General features: G+C 59.1%; 4 protein-coding genes across 9 annotated transcripts in view; 1 reads left to right on the top strand and 3 right to left on the bottom strand.

The window, feature by feature from the left end:
* Window positions 1-2,681, bottom strand: part of CNNM2 (cyclin and CBS domain divalent metal cation transport mediator 2) — a 119,803-nt gene extending 117,122 nt beyond the window's left edge. For all 4 annotated transcript variants that reach the window (XM_071563116.1, XM_071563115.1, XM_071563114.1 and 1 more), the window contains exon 1: window positions 992-2,681. In XM_071563116.1, the coding sequence (XP_071419217.1) occupies window positions 992-2,564 (1,573 nt within the window). In that variant the 5' untranslated portion in view covers window positions 2,565-2,681. The remainder of the gene's footprint in view (window positions 1-991) is intronic.
* Window positions 2,682-6,576: 3,895 nt separating this feature from the next.
* On the bottom strand, window positions 6,577-10,805 carry AS3MT (arsenite methyltransferase). 3 transcript variants are annotated; one of them, XM_071563655.1, is made up of 11 exons: window positions 10,674-10,731; window positions 10,289-10,329; window positions 9,687-9,814; window positions 9,430-9,580; window positions 9,221-9,357; window positions 8,865-8,934; window positions 8,548-8,629; window positions 8,331-8,462; window positions 8,112-8,254; window positions 7,600-7,713; window positions 6,577-6,765 (listed from the first exon to the last, which is right to left on the bottom strand). In XM_071563655.1, coding segments are annotated over exons 1-11 (1,098 nt in total). In that variant the 5' UTR covers window positions 10,675-10,731; the 3' UTR covers window positions 6,577-6,666. The 3 variants fall into 3 exon arrangements, with proteins under 3 accessions (XP_071419756.1, XP_071419758.1, XP_071419757.1); XM_071563657.1 differs by lacking the exon at window positions 10,289-10,329 and having other exon boundaries at window positions 10,710-10,805; XM_071563656.1 differs by lacking the exons at window positions 9,687-9,814; window positions 10,289-10,329; window positions 10,674-10,731 and having other exon boundaries at window positions 8,865-8,949; window positions 9,430-9,645.
* A 455-nt stretch (window positions 10,806-11,260) lies between these two features.
* Window positions 11,261-14,522, bottom strand: BORCS7 (BLOC-1 related complex subunit 7). Its single transcript, XM_071563497.1, has 5 exons — window positions 14,361-14,522; window positions 13,958-14,020; window positions 13,472-13,515; window positions 13,042-13,062; window positions 11,261-12,602 (listed from the first exon to the last, which is right to left on the bottom strand). The coding sequence occupies exons 1-5, from the start codon at window positions 14,499-14,501 to the stop codon at window positions 12,551-12,553; spliced, it is 321 nt and encodes a 106-aa protein (XP_071419598.1). The 5' UTR covers window positions 14,502-14,522; the 3' UTR covers window positions 11,261-12,550.
* An 892-nt stretch (window positions 14,523-15,414) lies between these two features.
* On the top strand, window positions 15,415-18,883 carry CYP17A1 (cytochrome P450 family 17 subfamily A member 1). Its single transcript, XM_071563775.1, has 8 exons — window positions 15,415-15,738; window positions 16,220-16,358; window positions 16,909-17,138; window positions 17,345-17,431; window positions 17,530-17,739; window positions 17,978-18,147; window positions 18,230-18,333; window positions 18,584-18,883. Exons 1-8 carry the CDS (start codon window positions 15,415-15,417, stop codon window positions 18,850-18,852), a joined length of 1,533 nt encoding a protein of 510 aa, XP_071419876.1. The 3' UTR covers window positions 18,853-18,883.
* Window positions 18,884-21,625: the final 2,742 nt, after the last annotated feature.

The raw sequence follows: 21,625 nt of genomic DNA on the forward strand, positions 1-21,625 counted from the left end.
TCCCAGGGACCGGGTTGCTCCTGGTACTTTGAGCAGATCTCCCCAGGTATGAACAGTTTGATGACACTTCAAATGTCCTTCAGTTTTCCAGCACAGGAGTCCACACATTCAAACTGCTTGAAATTTCACTTAACCACTACTTTGAAAGCTCCTTCCTGCACAGGCCATGGAGCATTATTATGTTTTTTCCTTTCTCATTAACAAGAGCTTCTAAGAATTAAGATGCATTTGTCAAGTCAACACCTCCTCCAGTGAAGAGGAGCCCAGAAAGCCTCAGTCCCGTTGTGATGCACTAACAGACAAGCTACACCAAAGAGGTACACAGGGTCTCTGCTGAGCCTGTGGCCCTGAGGCAGAGGGGAGCGGGGGGATAAAGCACTGCACCTCTGAAGTGCAGCACCAACAGGTGCTTTCAAATACATTTTAAGACTCTGAAGCTATTTATAAGCTACAAGATCAAAGTATCAATCAAAATAACTGGAACACAAGCAGAGAGCCGAGGTCTGCCGGCTGAGCCCCATGAATGGCGCTAAAACGCCTTGTTTATCTCAGCACGTGTCGCGCACGGAGCCTGAGCAGCCCACCCGCTCCTCCCGGCAGGCCAGCTGAAAAAGCACGGAGAAGACACAGCCAAGGAGCGGGCGTGGATTCCCGTCAGCGGTTCCCACTGTAATAGACAGATGAGTGGAAAAAGCAAGAAAGAAAACAACCTTGGTTGGCACCATGCCCACATACACATCCCAGTCCAATGGGGAAAAGAGGCCAGGGGTACATACCAGCCGGGTGTAAGCTTTGTGGCCCAGGGAAGGAGCAGATCTGGCAGATCCCTCAATACAAGTCACTTACTGTCCTGAATGCACCTTCCCACATCCCTGCACAAGCGGGAAGCCCAGAGGCCCCTCGGCAGAGCTCTCTCGCTTCAAGAAGGCAGATGCTGACAGCGATCAAGCACCACCTTCCCACCACACCCCCACCACATGCATGAGCCCACCTTTCTTAAACTCCTCCAGCATGGCATCGAGCTTAGTGTCATTGAAGACAAAGTGCAGAGGATGGTTGTAGTAGCGGGTGATGGTCTTGAGCGGACTGCAGTCATCAGGGTCTACAAAAGCCAAGTCCTTAACAAAGAGCAAGTCCACGATGTTGGAGCGGTCACCCTCAAACACGGGGATACGGGTGTAACCACTCTCCATGATCTCAGACATAGTGCTGAAATCGAGCACAGCCTCGACAGCGACCATAAAGCAGTCTCGGAGGGGAGTCATCACATCCTCCACAGTTTTAGTGCGCAGTTCCAGGGCCCCTTGGATAATGTTGAGCTCCTCTTTGACTAGATCATTATAAGGGTCGGTGACCCGCAGCATCTCCAACAACTTCTCACGGTTATAGACCGTGCCGATCTCCTGGCCCAGGACACAGTCCAGCAACTTGCTGACGGGGTAGGAGGCCGGGAAGGTCATCATCATGAAAAACTTGGTGAGGAAGATGGTGTTGGCGCCCACGGCCAGGCCGTGCCGAGAGCAAATCGCCTGCGGCACGATCTCGCCGAAGATGACGATACCAATGGTGGAGACCACCACGGCCACCAGCCCAGAGCCGGCAATGTCGTCCAGCAGGATGGTAAGTGTAGTGTTGACCAGGACATTGCCCAGCAGGAGGGAGCACAGCAGGTAGTTGCCCTGACGCCGCACAGGTTCGATGCGCTTGGCATAGTTCTTTTCTTTGTCTGTGCCACAATTCTGCACGATGCGCAGCTCCATGGGGTCCAGGGCCATCAGGCCCAGGTTGAGGCCACTGAACATGCCCGAGAGGCACAGAAGGAGCGAGATGAAGATGACCTGCAGCCAGAAGGGCAGCAGGAACTTCTTCTCCTCGCCCACGATCATCTTTGTGTCCTCACCGTCGTGGTAGATCCAGGTGGTCTCACCCCACGGCGGAGGTCCCGCCGGCCCCTCGGCGCCTGGCAGCCCTCCGGGAGCCCCGGGCCCCAGGGCGGCGGCGGCGGGGGCCGAGACGGAGGTGCACAGATAGTAGGACTTGCTCTTCTCCGTCTTGCGCAGGGGCTTGATCTCGATCTCGATGATGCCCGAGGTGCGGCGGTTCAGCACGATGTACGGCCGGATGATGATGTCCGAGGTGCGGATGCCGCAGCGCTGCGGGGCCCCTCCGCCGCTCGCCGCCACGCCGGCCCCGCCATCGCCGCGTCCCGCCGGCCCCGCCGCCGCCCGCCCGCTCCGCCGCCGCTCCTCCTCCGTGAAGGCGATGCGCGACCACGTCTCGTTGTTGATGTTCTGCCCGTAGACCCGCAGCTTCACCCGCGTCCGCTCGCTCACCCGCAGCGCGCCCCCCTCCATGAAGGAGACGTCGTCCGTATCCTCCAGCCGCAGGCCGATGATCACCGTTTCCTCCGCCGCCGGCGAGGGCACGACGGTGGCGGGCGGCGCGGCGACGGCGGCAGCGGCCGGGGTCCGCCAGCCCAGGCAACCGCCGAGCAGTAGAAGCAGCAGCAGCACCCGCGCCCCCCGGCCGCCCCCCGCCATGTTCCCACCGGGCAGCGCGGCCATCTTTGGTCAGGGCTCGGCCCCGCCGCGGCCCCGCATCGCAGCGCGGCGCCTGCGGCGTGCCCGGCCCTCCCGGCGGCGGCGGCGGCGGGCGCGGCGCGCGCTGTGCTGCCCGCGAGACCCGACGGGCGGCAAGTGGCGGGGCCGGGCCGCGAGCGCCGCCTCTACCCGCGCGCGCCCCGCCCGCCGCGAGGGGGCGGAGCCTCCGCCGCGCGCCGCCAACCAGCGCGCGCCGCCGCGCCCGGCCCCGCCCAGCCCCGCCCCCGCCGCGCGCCGCCCCCGCCCCGGCCCCGGCGGCGCGTGACTCCGGTGTGTACGCCGCGCGCGGGGGGGCGGGGCCGGGCGCGCTGCCGCGGCCAATGGCGACGGTGCCCGGGGCAGAAGGGGGCGGAGCCTCGGGAGGGGGCGCGACCAATCGGGGCGCGGTGCGGCGGCGCGCGCGGCGCTCGGCGGGACGGGGCGGCCGAACGAGCCCGCAGGACGCGCTCCTGCCGCCCCCGCCGCTCCCGCTGCTCCTGCCTCTCCCACGGCCCCCGCCGCTCCCACGGACCTGCCGCTCCCCTCGCCGTCCCCGCCCGCCCCACGGACCCGCCGCGCCGCTCGCCGCCTCGGCGATCCCGAGCGCCGCCCTGCGTTCCTCCGCCGCGCCGGTCCGCGGTCGCTCAGCGCCCCCTGGCGGCCCCGCTGCGCCCCGGCCCGACGGGGCTCACTCGCCCCGGTACCCTCCGGCAGGATCTGCGGGGCGCCGAGGGGCAGCCCCCTTGGCCGAGCCCGTTTCCCGGTCGGCCCCCACCGGTGCGGTGCCGTGCGACGATCAGGGATCGAGCCGTCCCTCTCCGCCCCGCCGGGCCCCCCGGCATCGCCTCCGTTGTGTCGCGCCTGAGAGCGGAGTTAACCACCAAGTATTGCAGTCAAGCCTCGCTCCTCCCTCCCTTCCCCGGTGCTCGGCCGCCCCGCACCGAAGCTCGGCCTGAGCGGCCCCCAGGGGCATGTCCGAAGCCCCTCCAGCCGCATCCTGAGGGCAGGGACTCACGGGGCGCCGACAGACCCCACTCAAGAAAACACCTGTCAATTATGTGTGGTCCTGTCCCACTGCCCTGAGAGCACGGCCGTTCCCAAGGCCTCGGCTGCTGCACAGCAGTCCCAGCTGGGACACCAGACATGCCAGGCACAGCCATCGCTCCATGTCCACCAGTTATGAAGGATACGAAACGCAGGGACACAGCTCAGCATCTCTGCCAGCCAGAGACGAACAGCGGTGGGAGCAGCCGGTATGGCTGTGGTGATTGAGAACCTTTAGAAAAGGTAAAACACCCTCCCTTTCGTTTAAGTGTTTGAAAAATAGAAGAGCAAAGGATTGCACAGGACAGGGAGTAGAGCACGATGCTCTGGGACCATGGCCACGAACCTTTCCTGGTCCCAAATCTCACTGAGCTCATCCCGAGGGAGTTCTGCAGGTCTGCTCCCCCAGGGAACTGACAGGTGTCACTGAGCCCCAGTGACTCCCTACTTAACACAGTGAACAGGAACCCAGGGATCCCTTCCCTTTCCCCTCGGGGTGTATCAGAGCATCACAACCTTTGCCTGCTGCCCTCACAGCACTTGCCCTGCCCTGCCGCAGAAGGACACCAATGCTGCAGAGCTCACGCCGGGAGAGGAGGATTTGGGGCACCTCTCAAATCGCTGAAACACCCAGAACAGGGCATTGGACAGATTGTTTTTTTGGTTTCTCACGCAGAATGAGGCTGCAGGACCTCCTCTTTTCATGGTTTGGGGGCTGAAATCCCCAAGGCTGCACAAGCATGAGCAAAGCCAGGCAAACAGGACACCCCCAAATCCACAGTCTGGTGAGGATCCCTGCCCTCATGCTCCAGATCAAAGCCAAGTCCTCTTAGCTGCTTTCTCCCAGACATGCTGAGAATTTGGAAACAAAATAGCGCTCTGCAAATGCAGTGGCATTTAAGCTGTGGCCTTTTTCGATATGCACACAAGAGGGAGGACTTCACTGGGGGCGCATCTCTTCCCAGGCAAGTTGAAAGGGCACAGCACGGACTCATGTCTTTTTAATGAAGGGGCTTTCAGGTAGGACCCCCTGCCCCAGCTGCTCTTCCATTCCCACTGGGAAGGCTGTCTTTGATGGCAGAAGTTAATTGCTGCAAACCTCCCAGGATGAGCTGTTTGGAGACTTAGGGGAAGTCTTTGTAAGAGATGGAGGAAGAGGGCTATGCAGGGGGGCATTAAACAGTCTCTTGATGGTATTTTCAGCAGGTCCTTCCCAAGGTCCCTTCAGTGAGGTCATTCCACACAATTTCAGAGCTTCTCTTGCCTACTGGGTCACAGCCACCCCCAAGGCTTGTCTGTGAGGGACCCCTAACCCGAAGCCTGCTAATACATGCCCAGATGATCCAGATGACACCAAAGAATCTTTTTTAATCATGGCATAGCTTTAAATCTAACAAGTTATGAGTTTCGGTACACCCAATAGGTTAGGTCCTAGACTAGTCAGTCCAAAGCCAAAAGGACAGGCTGGCAAGACAATTTTCCAGGAAACCATAGTTAGAAGCATTGTTTATACATTTAATTTCTAAAATATTACTTCACTGCTGCCCAGTTTTTCTGGCCAGGTCAAGCACTCTGGGCTGATACTCTTGTTTCTGGACTTACCATCACTGTGTGACAGTCAGGTATTACCTGACCACTCACGCTTTTCATTTCAGGTGTTCTGGAAATGCCTCCTGAATATCTGGATGCTCCTCAGCCACCTCTACTGCTACTGCAGAGTACTGTTGGCACTGACCCATGTTTATTTTTTAACTCAAATTTTATTGTTTGCCTTCTACCTTCCCCTATGCCACAGCAAGATGATATTTAAATGGCATAGAGGGGAAATTTAGTCCCTCATGGAAAATCAGTGTGAGAGAAGGGGCGGAAATGATCCCTCATTTCCAAGCAAAGCTGCTCACCTAAGGGCAGTTCAACAGCCCCAGCCTTTCCAAAACAGCCTCTGCAAGCCAGGGCATGCAGGATTCATGCTGGGCAGCAGGAGTGCAGCCCTTCACCTCCCACCGTGGCCTCGAAGCCCTTGCTCTTTGGCCTCTATGGGATGGGGCCAGGGGCAGTTCTGCTTTTGCAGAACCGCCATGTTTCCCCGCAAAACTCCACAGGTGCGATGCCTGCAGGCATCTTGAGGCTTTCCCGCTAGATGGAGTCCGGGGGAAAACAGAAACCTCAGCGGCGCTGCACAGAAAGGGAGAGAGCCATTCCATCCTCCTGGAACGGGCTGTAGGGCTGTAAGGGAGACAAAACATGGGGAGCTGTGCCTCGGGCACTCCCGTCCTTAATGGAAATACAGGGGACATCCCTCTGCACCCTCTGTGCCACGCTGAGTTCTCCGTGGAAAAGCAGGACTAGCAGAGCCCCCAAGAGCTCCCCAACCCTTCTTGCCCACCACCCTGGGGAGATGCTCTCACTCCACCAGCAGTGGGCATGGACTCTGCCTGATAGATGCTTGCAGCTCCCTGCATGTGGAGGGTTAGCATGGGGAGATCAAAAGAAGGGAAGAGGAACTGGGCTGCTTACTGCTGTGCCTTTTGCTTCTCAGAAACATATTTCAGCTGCAGGCTCCCCAAGAGCTCAGCCTGGAGCCAGGCTGACACAGAGGGGTTACACTGCAGGATCAGATCCTGTGAGGCCTCCTCTGACCCCCCACTCTGCCAAGCTGCCCTCTGCAAACAGCTCCATGGTGCTCGCAGGCCCAGCTAAGAGCTGCTGCCAAGCACACACCAGACCTGCCATCCCATGCACGGGGACCCACACACCTTTCCCACAGAGACTGTTCCTGCCTGTGTGCCGAAGTCATGCACCCACTGCCAGCCCCATAGCAAGGGGACACAGAGGACAGCTGCCTGTCCTCACTACATCCAGGCACAACCTGCCCCACCAGCCCTGACAGGGAAGCACAGCACCCCACAGGCCTTGTGGCCCCAGCCATGAGCACACAGCCTTTGACCTCAGACATTTATTTGCTCTCTGGTGGAAGACACGCCGCTGAGGCCACATCCTCCTGCCTCGCTGGCATCTGCTGGTGTGTGGACACCACTTGCACTCAGCAGCATCCTGGGGGACCACAGGTGCCACCAGGACAGCAGGCAGGACCTGGGGCTGCCAACTGCTCCAACAGCTGGAAGGGATTGCAGATCTTCTCCTGATGGGAAGAGAAAAACCCAGAGCAGGATCAGGTCAGAGGGAAGCAAGAGGCACTCTAAGAGTGGCATTTCACCCTGGTTCAGACCCTGCAACCCAAGCAGACTCTCCTAAGCTAACATGGGGCAGAGCTCCTGGGTCACTCCAGCTGCTTTTCCCTGCTACAAGGAGGAATGCAAGAGCTTCTCGGGGACTTTGGCTCTGCTTTTATCTGAGAAATGCCTCCTGCTTGGATAGAGACCCAAGAACAGCCCTCCCCAAGTACAAGGCTGTGTTTCAGGGATACGCAGCTGCAGGGCATTATCTCCCTTGCTTCTTCTGGCCCATGTACAGGCTGGAGGGACCACCAAGGAGAAGAGAGAGGTTTGCAGCAGATAGAGTGCTCTGTGCTGCAGGGTCAGGGTTGGCAGACAGGGCCAATCTGCTCTCCCATCAGCAGCTGGGAGAGCAATGAGCAGGAAGGAGCTGCAGGGATGGGCCATCACCTCCCTGGGGCAGGCTGTACACAGCCATTCCCATCAGGGGAAGAATGTCTGCCCTTGGGAGACCTCAGAAAAGTCCAGCTGTCAGCCTCGCTAGTCCCCATGGACATGTTGCAGGGGGACAAGGGGTTCTCACACCTGGTGAGGGCTCTGACGTGGGCTGGGGTACAGTTTGTCCACACTCAGCACCAGGCTCCAACCTCAGTGCCCCGTGGGCTCCTGCCTGGCCCAGAAGGACTTGGGTGTCTCGGTATCATGCCATAGTCCCTCTGATACCCCCAGGGCAACTCTGTTGGCACGGGACACCCAGGTCCATATCCCTGAACCCAGCCACAGAGCTGCCTCCTACCAACCTTCAACCCCTTGCAACAGCTGGCCCTGTCAGCTTGGATCAGGAACTCCTCTGCAAATCTGGAGCTCCGCAAGATCGCAGCCATCTCAGCATCCACATGCACCACCTCTCCTTCCTGGGGACAGAGGAATGGTTGCAGGGCTGGGGTCCAGGATATGTCCCATGGGACCCCGGCCACCTGGTCAGATGATGGGAGGAGTGAAAGCATCTTGGCCCAAAACCTGGAAACACCCACAACAACCAAGCAGCTGGCTTCCAACCCTCTTGGGAAGCCATCATGGATATCTGGCTTCTACATTTACCACAATGCAATGCATGGATCTGCATCCCTTTCCTGCCCATTTGTAATCCCCTGGGTTTATACAGGCCCTCTGGTCCCACTCATTACCCCTTCTACCAAAGCTTGTCCCCCGAATCAACACTGCTGAGTAGCACTGCTTCATCAGCTTTTACCCATCCCTACAGACCAGGACCGCTTGGAATCCTGAGGAGCCCCAGTGCACTTCCCCACACCTTGAAGGTGAAGTTGGCATCAAACACCAGCTCTCGCTCGTGCCCCACGATCCCACCATTGTAGATGACTTGTCCTGGTCCAGCCTGGCTGCCACCTGGCACCTTGAACAGGCGGAAAGTTGCAGAAACAAAGCGGCAGTCGCCTGCAAAGGAGAGGTTTGTCAGGCTGGGCACTGAACACCCAGGCTGAGATCCTGTAGAGTCTGGTTGGACCCTCACCAATGATGCCCTCCAGCTCCTTGTTGCCGATGGTGATGGGGCTGGCAGTGACTAGGCATGGGGGACTGAATCCCACCTCCTCAGCGATGCTGTACAGGTATTTCCAGTACAAGGCTCCTGCCAGGCACTCCCCTGGCATGAGACCACCAACATGGGTGAAGGAGGCAGAGGTGCAGTCCCCCATCCCATGTCACCTCCATCCCAGAGCCCTACGCACCCCACAGCACCCTGTGCTTCCGGATGGTCTCGCTCAGGTGCTGGCTGGCATAGACGTCACTGAAGTACATCTCTCCCCCGGGCTGGAAAGCAGCAAGGAGTCAAGGGAGACCTCAAGAAGCAAAAGGACAAAAGGGGTGGGGAAAACTGGGAACTCCCTAATGCTACCCTGCTTGGGACTCTCTGCAGAGGTGCCCTCCTGCGGGCCCATCCTACATCCCCAACTTGCAGCATCACATTTGGTGCTTCCCAGTGGCACCCCAACAGCAGGGTCACCCTAAGCCTGTTCTGCTGCCACAGGCACAGGCTCAGCATCACCTTCAGCACACGAAAGGCCTCCTGCAGCACAGCTTTCTTGTCAGGGGCCAGGTTGATCACGCAGTTCGAGCTGGGAAAGAGGAGACTGAATCTTGTTTGCACCCTCTTGCACCACCGGCTGCTGCACATCCACCAGCTGCTGTGTGACCCATTGCTTCATGCAGGGTTTTGAAGCACTGATTTGACCATGAACAGTCTATATTATAAGACTCTAGGCCAGACTCTGCCTTGGGATTTCCCTTTTCCTAACATGTGCTTCTGAAGCAGGTGACTCAGTGGGATGTGGACCCAGACTGCAGCCCATAGCCCCAGGGAGCAGCAGGACTGAGGGTGACAGTGCCCTGCATGGTACCTACATGACAATATCATAGCTCTCGTCAGCCAGCCCAGCATCACCCAGCTTCTCCATGTAGCCATGGAGGAACTCCACATTTGGCTTTTGGTAGCCAAACTTATCCATGTGGTAGCCAATGTGCTTCTTTGCCACCTCAACCTGGCAGGAGAAAGAGAATGATGGTGGGGAGCAGCTGGGAGGATGAAGGGAAGCCCCAGCTCTGCACTGTACCTGGCCCTTGGTCATATCTATCCCAGTGACATGGCCCTGCTCCCCAACCAGCTGGCTCAGCAGGTAGCAGTCTCTGCCACTGCCGCTGCCCAGGTCCAGGATCCGGCACGACGACAGGCACTCAGGGATCACCAGCCCGCAGCCGTAGTACCTGGGTGGATGCTGAGCTGAGCTGGGCAGAGATGCCCCCATGGCATGGCTGTCCAGGGGGCTGCAGCCCGTGGGGACACAGCAGCAGCAGAGATTCCAGGGTTTACCTGGCCACCACCTCCTCATGGACACGTTCCAAAGCATCTCTCAACACCTTGGGAAGGGGCCTGGCCAAAGTAACACACGCATTGGTTTTGAGGTCTTCTGACTTCTGCAGCTCGTTGCCGTAGTAATCCTGAGATGGGAAGGACAGACCACTAAACTATGGCAAGTTGTGCTCTGGGAACTGCTGTAAAACATGGGGGCTGTGCCTGTGCTCAGCCTGTACATGCCCCAATGTCCTCCAGCACCGGCATTCTCATTTCCACCCAGCTGAAAACTAGACTAACATCATGCACTCCCTTGCCCCATCTTCCCCAGCTCCCCTTGCTCACACAAGCAGATGTGTTTGTGCAGGAGGGAATTCCCATTTGCAGTAACTTTGCAGGCTGCAGCCACCATTTCCCTGGACAAGGAAGGTGTGGGGAACAAGGGCAGGGAACCATTGAGTTGCACAGTCCCCCCATGCCTGCGGGCAATAGGAGCAAAGCTGCTGACTGCACCTGACATTTCCCTCTGGGCCCTGAAACAAGCATTATCCTCTGATGGCAGCTGGAACCCCAGCACAGCCCAGGCCTGGATCCCCACCAGCTCCAGTCGAGCCCCTCACCTGCACCTCCTGGTGGATCTGCTCTCTGCAGAGAGTTGTCACTGCAATGGGAACGGGACTGTGAGGCTGCTGCCTAACACCATAGAGATGGGCACCACACCAGGCCCTCCTCAAGGCTCTGAACCCCCCTCCTTCCCCAGATACTGGAGCACTTTTTCCTCTCCCTCAGCAGAACCTAAAGAAATGCCCCAAAACCTGTAGTCTAGTAGGACACTCCTAGGGGCACCTGATAATATTTCCCCCTCCCCCCAAAAAACACACTATCCCAGCTGTCCTGGAGAGATGAGCCACCAAAACACCCCTGAAAGGTAACCTCCACCCCCGCCCTGCTTTGCAGAGAGCCCTGCAGCCCAGCACCGGCAGCAGAGACCCCAGGCTGCCATACTGCCTCCAGCTGCCACGCTGCTTCCAGCTGCCGTGCTGCCTCCAGCTGCAGCGCCTCGGCCGGACTCTGCCCAGGCTGAGCCACGCTCCGCCCAGACACCCTGCACCGCCCCGGCATCCCATGCCGCCCCAGGCCTGGCTTCCATCCCAGCACCAGCTCCTGCCCGCTTTAGACCCCAGGCACACAGCTCTGCAGCGACACAGGCAGGGCGAGGGGAGCTGGTCCCACCCCCACGGTGGGCACAGTCCCATCACTCAGTTTGCACCTGCACCCACACCCCCAAAACCCACCCTCTGCCTGCTCCCCAGGAGCTCTGCACCTCCACGGGGCAGTCCTGTCCCTGCTCACCCCAAATAAAGGGATACCCAAGATTAATGCCACAGGGCTGCTCCAGCCTCCGCAGAGCACAGGACCTTGGAGGGCATAAGCCACCTACAACAAGGACTCACTGCCTCTGTGAAGACCCCTGAGCTCAAGCACAGTGGGGGAGACTGCGGGGCAGAGACCCACCACCCCAAACAGTCTCTTCACTGCACAGAGACCACAAGCAATGGCATCCAGCACACACTCCACTGTGGTTTGGTGGTGTTCAGGACAGCTTTTATTCCCAGCAAGAGTAGCAGGTTCTCCAGCAGCTCAGGGAAAATCCTCATTCCCATTGCAAAGGTAGAGATCAGGACCTCACCTATGGCAAAAATACCCACCATGACACCTGGGCTAGCAATGGCATCTTCATGGGGATGCAGAAGCTGTGGTGCCATCATGTGAAACCCATACAGGCAGTGGTCCTGGCAGGGATGGTGAAATCCAGCCCAGGAGAAGGCTCTGCAGCGCAGGAGGCAAACCCCAGCAGTGCTCCAACAGGAATGTGGCAGGCCAGTGCCCACTCTCAGCCTGACTGCTCCTATCAGCTGGTGAAAAGCACACTCAGGGAAACAAGTGCTTCCCCTGCACTCCAAGTGCTCCAGATAAGTGACATATCAAAAACAAGACACTGTATTTATAGTCTGGGCCTGGTGTCACTCCCTAGGATGTGAACAGGTCACTAATCTTCCACAGAGCAGCGCAGAACTGAGCACCCCAGCTCGTGATGCTCTCCTGCTTCCCAGCCAGGCCTTTGGACACTTCCCAACCAGATACAAACACACACCACAGCCAAGGCTGCTTCATCAAAAGCTGGAGCAGCAGCCCAGGAAAAGGAATGCAGTTGAAGGCTGAATGCAGCGCAGATGGGCTGGCAAGGGGTTGATGTTCCAAACTCTGGCAGACTGGAAAATAAGATAACCTCCGAGCAGGATGCTGGCCAAACAACGTCCAGAGAGATCACTGGCAGAGGTGTGTGCCCAGATTCCTGGTTTCAGAAATTCTGGGCTAGGACTGGGACTGACACTGGCACTGGCACCTCAGCCTACTCTGAAGCACCTCTCACCCACCCAGGCACTTGCAGTTCCCAGTAATTAATGTGCCCTAAATAAACTGCACTGTGTGCCACCTCTGTGGCTAAATACAGACCAGTGGCAAACTGCAGGCGCCTGCCTTTAAACCCCACAGCTCAACTCCATGCATTTCTTGCCAGGATTGCTGGTGTGGGCTGAGCAGCTCATGCTACACGAGAGTAAGCAGAAACAGGAATTGCTGGGGGGAGCAAAGTTTCAGGTGAGTTAGTTTCAGCTGGGCACAGGGGAGCATTCCAGAGCAGAGGTGTGAATGGAGGCACATGAGAGGGAGCCACGTGCCCAGAAACACAGACTCTGCACATATCCCAGCTGACATCCAGCATGATCCAGACATAGTTCTGAACCCCAGAGGCTGGAGGGGAGAGGATTCTTTGCTTCCCTCAGCATCAGTCGAGATGTCCTTGTGCCTTTGGCTCCCTTTCACTTCAGCAAATGACTCAGCTGGTCCTGAAGGTTTGATGACCGCTCAACACTGGGGACCAAGAGGAGATGCAGAGTGAGATCTGCTCCCCAGACTGTGCTGTGCTGCCTGTGCCCAAAGGACCAGAGCAGCTCAAGTGCTGACACTACAAAGAGAAATCCTGGGGCTCCCCAACGCACCTCCGTGTCCCCACAAGGCAAACCTCACTTTGTGCACCCTGCTCTACACAGCTCTGCTCCACACCACCCTCATCTCCCATCACAAGCAACTTCCCAGGCTCTATTATGTCAGTGAAACAAAAGGAAGTTTTGGTATAACTCCCACCTCTTCTCTCAAATTCCTATCTCTTCACAATACTGAAATGCTATCTTGCTAGGCCAGCATCTGCTTCAAAGGAAGATGCAAACACACTTCCATGCTGCTTTCTCCCATCCTACTCCATCACTTTTCCCTTTTCACACCCACACATGTCCCCCAGAGTGATACTCACTTTTTCTGAATTGCTTCTTGCCTAGTTGAGTAAAGGAAAAGACAAGAAGAGCATTAGAAAACAAAATCTCAGTCACGATGTTATGTCAAAGAAAAAGTACTTGAACAAGAGCTCAGAAGACACACAAAAATCCTGTTTCTGGATTAAGTCCTGAGGGACAGCAGTGGCAGTGGCTTCTTCCCCTCAGCCCCACATGTGTCACAGACAGTCACAGGAGACAGAGTGCATGGCACAAATCTCAGCTCTCACTCCGAAACCCAGTGGAGCTGAAGAGAGCTGGGAAATACCAGTGCCAGGGTCTGCTCAGCCTTGAAGAAGTGGAAAAGGGGAATCAGTCTGAGTGCACTTCATGCAAAGTCTTTAAGGAGAACGGAAAAGGACTGAGGGATACTCTCAACCCCTGAGAGAGAACATGGTGTCCCCTACTTACTGGTACTGTAGATGAGTGGTTATTATGGCCATTTTTCTTAAACTCTGTGGAGAACAAAACAAAGAATGAATGTCTGCAGAACCACAGGGCAAACTGGCCCAATGCCCCAGGGAGTTCCTCCAGCACAGCCATCACTGTATCACTGCACTGCCTACAAAACACCCCCACTGGTATCTGTCAGCAGAGACACTTTCCTCTTCTTTCCCAACAACAGGCACAGACACAAGTGCTCTGTTTCAGTCCACAGTCCCTCAGGCGTTCCATCAGAGGGCACAGCTTGAGGGCTGGCCAGGCTGTAGGACGCTGGGGGACAGTGGCACACATGGGTTTGAAGAAGCACTACATTATTCTGGTCACCAGCCACACTGCCTGAACTCGGGTATTTCACTTCAGGGCTCTGGGAGCACGTCTGCAAACTGTTCTTTTCACCCTCCACTGCTCCTGTCCCTGGAATCACCGTTGCTCTAGCAGAAGAACACAGCTTACATCTTCCGAGTGCAGGATGGCATCTTCTTGCATCACCATGTTTCTCGCAGCTTGACCCAGGAGCTGAAAGACAAATGCACAAACCAAGCTGTGAGGCTGCAGCTTTGCGCTTCCCAAGGCGCCTGTGGCGGCTGGCACGGTGACATTTGGGGGGACACCGAGCGGGGAGCACCGCGGTGCCCTGAGAACACACCCACAGCGAGCGCCTGGGGCACCGCTCCCGCCTGTCACCCTGCCCAGCCCTGCCCGCATCCCGGTCCCCGCCGCACACGGGGATGTGTCCCCGCCTCGGACTACAGCTCCCAGCATGCCCCGCGTGCCGCCCGTTCCCGGCGCCCCGCTCCGCACCTCCGGGGCTCGCCAGGGCCCTGTAGCCACTCGCTCACCGGCGCCCGCCGCTCACCTCGGCGCTGCGGGAGCCCTTCAGCACCTGTTTGGTGAGGGCGATCACGTCGGTGCCGCAGCTCGTCACCTTCTCTGTCAGGAGCCCCTTCACCGAGTGCCCGAACCGCGCCTGAGCGTCCGCCGCGCCCCCCGCCGCCATCTTGCTCCGCCCCGCCCGCCCCCGCAGTCGCTACGGCGAGCGCCGCGGGCCAGAAACGTCGGGAAGGCAAAGGGTCCGCGGTGGGCCGGGTCAGTTCTGGGAGGGACTCCCGTTCCCAAGGGGCTCTCCCAGGACACCTCAGCCTGGGACATCACCGAGGGCACGGACACCCCCAGGCTGCCCAGGGCTGCCCAACACGGACTAGCACTGACCAAGGCTGACCAGCGCCGACCAGAGTTTCTCAACACTGACCAGTGCTTCCCCTGCACTGCCCAGGGACTGACTAGTGTTCCCTGAAGGCTGCCCGTGGCTGCCCATCACTGCCCAGGGCTGGCAATCAGGGATGCTCAGGGCTTCTCGACATTCCCTGCACCAACCACTGCTGTCCATGGCTTACCAGCATTCCCAGTTCTGCACAGTGCTGTCCATGGCTTACCAGCATTTCCAGTGCTGTCCATGGCTTATCAGCATTTCCACTTCTGACCAGTGCTGTCCATGGCTCACCAGCATTCCCAGTTCTGCACAGTGCTGTCCATGGCTCACCAGCATTCCCAGTTCTGCCCAGTGCTGCCCATTCCCGCCCGGGCACACCGAGGCGCTCCCAGGCTGGACCGGCCCCCCGTGTCCCCCCCAGCCGTGTCCCCCCGGCCGTGGCCGTGGCAGCCCCCGCGGGGCCCTGGGATGGGATGGCAGCCCAAGGCCAGGCTCAGTCTCACACCCATCCCCTGCCCCCCGCCCGCTCCCCGCGGCCGTGGCCCCGCGCCCCCCGCCGTGTGCCCGCAGCTGCGGGGCTGGCCCCGGGCCCGGCTCTCCCCTCGCCGAGCCCCCGATGAGGGGCCGGGCCCGCCGGGGCCAAGGCGAGGCGCCGCCGCCGCTATAAGGGCCCCCCGCCCGCGGCCCCGGCGGGCCGGCCATGGCTCTGCTGGGCGCGCTGCTGCTGGCGCTGGCGCTGCTCTGCACCTGGGGCATGGCGCGGCGCCGGGACGGGCCGGGATCGGGCACCGGGACGGGGCTGGAGCGCCCCCGGAGCCTGCCGGCACTGCCGCTCGTGGGCAGCCTCCTGCAACTGGCCGGACACCCGCAGCTGCACCTGCGGCTGTGGCGCCTGCAGGGCCGCTACGGCAGCCTCTTCGCCCTCTGGATGGGCTCCCACTACGTGGTGGTGGTGAACAGCTACCGGCACGCCAGGGAGGTGCTGCTGAAGAAGGGCAAAGACTTCGCCGGACGGCCCCGCACTGTGAGTCAGCAGCGCGTTTTGGGGGAACCCATCCCACTGAGGTGTGGGAACAGGCGGGAGATGCTTCCAAGAAAGGCACCGGCACCCAGCAGGGTCTGTCTCCTCTCCCCATCCTGCCCACAGCAAAGCCAGTGGCAGAGCAGCCCTCAGTGCCCTGTTCCCTGTGCATCCTCCATCCCGAGGGTGCGAGTTTTTCCCGCAGCTGCATCTCAGGGCATGGGGACACGGCGTCGGCTACCATCAGGTGCCACACACACTCTGAGTTCCCAGGCACCCCAGAACCTCTAACTCTGGCATCTGACCCCAAACGTCTCTATCAGTCCTGGGCAGGGGGGGAAGCAAAGCTCACGACGTGGGCTTTGCCTGCTGTGCTGACCCCTCAGACCATCCCTGGGCTGAGGTGAGATGATCATCCATCCCCCCAGCGTCACCCCACCGGGTTGCCCTGCAGCGGGTGACCCTGGGACTGCCTGTCCCTCAGGTGACCACGGACCTGCTGTCCCGGGGAGGCAAGGACATCGCCTTCGCCAGCTACGGGCCCCTCTGGAAGTTCCAGCGCAAGCTGGTGCACACCGCGCTCTCCATGTTTGGGGAGGGCTCGCTCGCCCTCGAGAGGATCAGTGAGTGCCTCCCACCAGACCCCGGGCTCCCTCGCAGCTCTGGCTCCTTCCAGTGCTTGATCCGGGCTGAACTTTTCCTTCCTCTGCGCTCTGATTCCCTGCGAAGCCAGGGGGAGACTCTGGCTCAGCTCAAATCCCCCGGCATCCCCTTGCCAAGCAGGGCTCGATCCCTCTCCTTCCATCCCCACTACTTTACACCTCTCCCCATGCATTTTCCACACTGAGTTTTGATTCCTATCACTCACAGATGAGGACACTGAGGCATGGAATCAGCTCCTCACTCCACCCAGGAATAGCATCGAGCCGCTCACAGACTTTCCTGCCTGTCTCCATCCTCTCTGCTCCTCCGCAGCACCCAGCATTGTCCCTCCTGCCCATCCCAGGCCCTCAGGGCTCAGCCCTGGCTGGGAGGTGCTCTCTGAATGCACCCTGTGCTCTTTGCACACCCTGAATGAGCAGGGACCCTCCTTCCAGCCCCCAGCTGCCCCTTCACCTCTCGGCTTCACCACCACCCCCTCACTGCCCCCTCACTTGCCTCTCCCCACCCCAGTCTGCCGGGAGGCTGCATCCCTGTGCGAGACGCTCAGCGCTGCGCAGGATACGGCCCTGGACATGGCCCCGGAGCTCACACGGGCTGTCACCAACGTGGTCTGCTCCCTCTGCTTCAACTCCTCGTACCGGCGTGGGGACCCTGAGTTCGAGGCCATGCTGGAGTACAGCCAGGGAATTGTGGACACCGTGGCCAAGGAGAGCTTGGTGGACATCTTCCCCTGGCTCCAGGTGAGCAGGGACATCGGGACTGCTTGTTCCTCTCACCTCAGATGAGAGGAAGGAGCTGGGACGTGTCCTACAGGAGCCCCTTCGAGTTAAGAGGGTCCCTACCCTGATGTTCCAGTATTCTGCTGGGCATGGAGAGACTGCCTGGGGACCTGCAGGGGCTGGGCTGAACTGGAGCTCCTTGCTGTAATGTGGTTTCTCTCCCCCAGATCTTCCCCAACAAGGACCTGGCCCTGCTGAAGAAATGCCTCCAGGTTCGGGACCAGCTGCTCCACCAGAAATTCACTGAACACAAGGTGCCAGTGGGACCAAGACAGGGGGATGCCTGGGAGCTGCAGGGTGCTGGTGCTGGGATATGCCCAGGACAGCCTGGCTCACCCACGTCCCCTGGCAGGAAGCCTTCTGTGGAGACACTGTGAAGGACCTCATGGATGCCCTCCTGCAAGTGAGGCTCAGTGCTGAGAACAGCAGCCCCACAGTGCCAGGGCTGGAGCTGACTGATGACCACCTCCTGATGACAGTGGGGGACATCTTTGGGGCTGGCGTGGAGACCACCACGACTGTGCTCAAATGGGCTGTGCTCTACCTGCTCCACTACCCCGAGGTAGGGTCTGCACCCCATGGCAGAGGGCTTGGGCTCCCTCTGGCATCAGGGGGGCTTTGGGGAATGTAGCTGCCAAAAGAGATGTCAGGCCCCACAAATAAGCAGGATCAGGCTGTGGGCATTTCACTTCTGCCCTGCACAAGCTGATAGGACATGCTGGTGATGCTTGGTTGTACCCCACTGCGCATAGGGGACCCCTCTCGCTGGGCTCCCACCACAGTCCTTGCTCCCTTCTCAGGTCCAGAGGAAGATCCAGGAGGAAATGGACCAGAAGATTGGCCTGGTGCGTCACCCCCACCTCAATGACCGCCCACTGCTGCCCTACCTGGAGGCCACAATCAGCGAAGTGCTGCGCATCCGGCCCGTGTCCCCCCTGCTCATCCCACATGTGTCCCTTGCCGACACCAGGTGAGACCCCCCCGGGCACAGGCAGGTTGTGGGCAGGTGACTGTGGGGCGGGAATGACGTTCTCCCTGTGTTGGCCTTGCAGCATTGGGGAATACTTCATCCCCAAAGGCACCAGGGTCATCATCAACCTCTGGTCTGTGCACCACGACGAGAAGGAGTGGGACAAGCCTGAGGAGTTCAATCCTGGTGGGTTGGTGATCCCCATCCTGCCTGGGGTCAGGAGACGGTGGAGTGGGTGCAGCAGGAGAGGCTAAGCCCTGCAGGAGGTTTGGTGGTGGGAGGTCGGATCCTGCTCCCACCCATGGAGGGCATTTGTGCCACCTCTGGTTCTGCAGCTCAGGGGAGGGACACATGTGTGATGAACTCAGGCAGGTCTCAGACAGAAGGGATTGATCCCTGCTGATGCCAATAGTGCCCCTTCCTGTTCCCTTGCCAGGCCGCTTCCTGGATGAGCAGGGCCAGCACATACACTCGCCCTCACCCAGCTACCTCCCCTTTGGGGCCGGGATCCGAGTCTGCCTGGGAAAAGTCCTGGCCAAGATGGAGCTCTTCCTCTTCCTGGCCTGGGTGCTGCAGAGGTTCACACTCGAGTGCCCTGAGGACCAGCCTCTGCCCTCCCTGGAGGGCAAGTTTGGTGTCGTGCTGCAGGTGCAGAAGTTCCAGGTGAAGGCCCGTCTACGGGATGCCTGGCGAGTGGCCTCGTGATGGGGATGAGCCCTGAATCCCAGGTAGCGGTGGGGTGGGCTGGGACAGGACCACAGAGGTTATACCTGCCTGCCCCATGGATGTCTAAATAAAGACGTTCCCAACACAGCACAGCCCCAGGTATTTTTTGGGCAGCAGATGGAGGGCAGGAAAGGTGTGAGATGTGGCCCCACAACTTGCTGTGAGCACTGGGTGGAGATGGGAGGCTGTGGCCCCTCTGCAGGGCTGCTACCACAGAGCCCTTTGCCCTCTAGGGATGTGGGGTGGGGGCCTGTGCAGAGACAACCCTGAGCCACAGAAACCAGCCACTCTCACAGCTGATGGGGGGAGAAGGGCCCAGCCCAGCCAGGAAAGGGGGGAAAGTGACCAGTGGGTAGTTTGGGGGTTAGGGATGCCCAGGCTGTGCCCAGTGGCTGTGACCCTGGGGGGGTGACTGTGGCTGGCCTCTGACTCAGTTTCCCCACTGGGAGCAGGGAGAGTGAATGCGATGCAAGCTGGGAGCTGAGCCTGCCATGGAGCAGGGAAGAGCTCCCCCGACCCTGCCTTTCTCTGCCTCATCCCAGGACAGTGTGTCCCAAACAGCTCCTCCTGCTCAGGGACACAGAGGAGCACCCAGAGGTGCCCAGACTCCACAGGCTGAGCTCAACTGCAGGCCCCAGACCCACTGCGTGGGCACCATGGAGCGAGGGGCTGCCAAAATTCCCTGTGCAGCAATGTGGCAACTCCCACCCACATGGTGTCCTGTGTACTCACTGTCTGGCTGGATTGTGGCCACCATCACTCCAGCAGCAGCACAACATTCCTGTAACACAAGGGGACGTGTTTGCTTTGTTTTTACCAAAAACCACTCTGCCATGGAGGTCAGCACGTAATTAGGTTTCTGGTTCTCTATTACTTGACCTCTTAATATTTAACTAAATAACTACACAGCTACAGCTCAGGGCCCTGGAGGGAAAGCAGCCAGGGTGGAGGGGAAAACCCCACAAAGATCCAGCATGGTGTGATGCCCCCTGCCTTGCACACCCCCACATTTCCCCTGCTCTCTCTTGTGCTAGCAGGCAGAACTGACCTAAAACCTCCCCACCACTAAACTTTCTACTCAGTGTGTCAAAGTGTACCTGTTCTTTCAAACCCCAGCACCTGGTTATCATGCAGCCCCTTCACCATCTGGCATCTGATGCCAAACAGGTCCTGTAGCATGATGATGATGATGAAGACAATGCGTTTACAGCCTGGCATGGCAATAACATCCTCTCTCCTCCCAGTCAGTCTCATTCTCCTGGGGGGCTAAGGGTGGTAGGGAGAAGCTGGAGGAAGAGCTGCCATGCACACACCTGCCCCAGGTACAATCCTCAGGGTGATGTGTGCAGCTGATCACCAGGAGCCAGGCAAAGGGAGTACAGGAGGAGCCCAGCCCCACAGCTGCTGCACAGAGTCTCTGCTGGCTTCTAAGGGCTAAGCCCCACACTCCTTCCTGCTCCCCTGCCTATTTTCATCATTCCAGGGGTGGCACTGGGTTTCCAATCCCTCCACCTCTGCTAGCACAGACTGAAGCTGGGTGAGTGAAGGGGCACTGGACTGAGAAAGGGCTTTGGGAAAACTTGGTTAAACATGATGCTCTGGCCTTCTCTGGGACTGGCATCTCCATGCCATTCTGATTCTGCCCTCTCTCAGATCCTCTCCCTTGCTGCACATTCCAGCAGGGAGGCTCCTCTTCAGTCTCCTGCAGTCACCAGTAACTGCAGCATCTTGACACCTCCAGGAGCATCAGCAGGACCTCCAGCACCTCTGTGCCCCTTTGCCAAGGCATTTGAGTTTGCCCTTGGTAAGGGAAGGGATTTTCTCCTTGCCAGAATCAACCCAGGCCAACACCCTGCTGTCTGCCAAGGTGCTCACAGCAAGGTGTGTGCACTCACACTCACACACGTGCTCAAGGCCAGGGGCACCTTGAGGCAGAAAAGGGGACCTTTGCACCAGGGATGTCTCTAAACTGGAGAACCCTCCAGTCACAGCCACTTGCACACCTGTGTTTCCCCCCTTGCCAGGCCTGGCACGTGCTGCAAACCCACCACCCGAGCCCAGCCCTTCTGCAGGGTGTCGTGCCCCCTGCCCAGCCCGTCTCCTCCCAGCCAGGAGAAGGTGCTGCCGCAGGGGTTCCGTGCTCAGCACCAGCTGCCCAGCCCCTGGTGAGCTGGTAAACAGCCGCTGGCACGGCTGCTCCCTGCTCTGGGAATGGGCAGAGACGCTGCTGATTCACACGGCTGGTATCTGTGTCCTGACAGCTGCTCTGGGGCCCTGCTGCTGCTGCACCCACAAACCCCTGACCCCACTAGAAAGCTCCACCTGGGCTGCTGGCAGTGGGGCAGCATGGGATTTTTCCTAGGGTGGCCTCCAACATCCTTCTGCTCCCAAGGCTCCTGCAGAAGTTGGAGTCCCCCTGAGACTCAAGACACACAAATCCACCACCTTGGACAAGGCTTTGTTCAGAGCTGGCACTGGGCAGATCAGTGACCCAAAAGCTGGGGTAGGGACGAGGCAGCCATGCCTACAGGACAGCTGGGAGGAACCTCAGCACCTGTCACCAGGTTTCAGCTGACTGAGCATGGGCAGCCACTGGGAACACTGAGGTTTTTGCTGCTGAAATAATCCTGCGGATGAAATGGCTTGGGCTGTGTTGGGTCCCTGTCCTCCTTAGGGGGCTTCTCAGGGTCTTTGCATGGGGGGGAACCAGGAGAGGAGGGAAAGGTGCTGAAGGGTTTTGAGGGGTTGGGAA

This window comes from Pithys albifrons, chromosome 9 (assembly GCF_047495875.1).
Source record: "Pithys albifrons albifrons isolate INPA30051 chromosome 9, PitAlb_v1, whole genome shotgun sequence".
Lineage (NCBI taxonomy): Eukaryota > Metazoa > Chordata > Aves > Passeriformes > Thamnophilidae > Pithys > Pithys albifrons.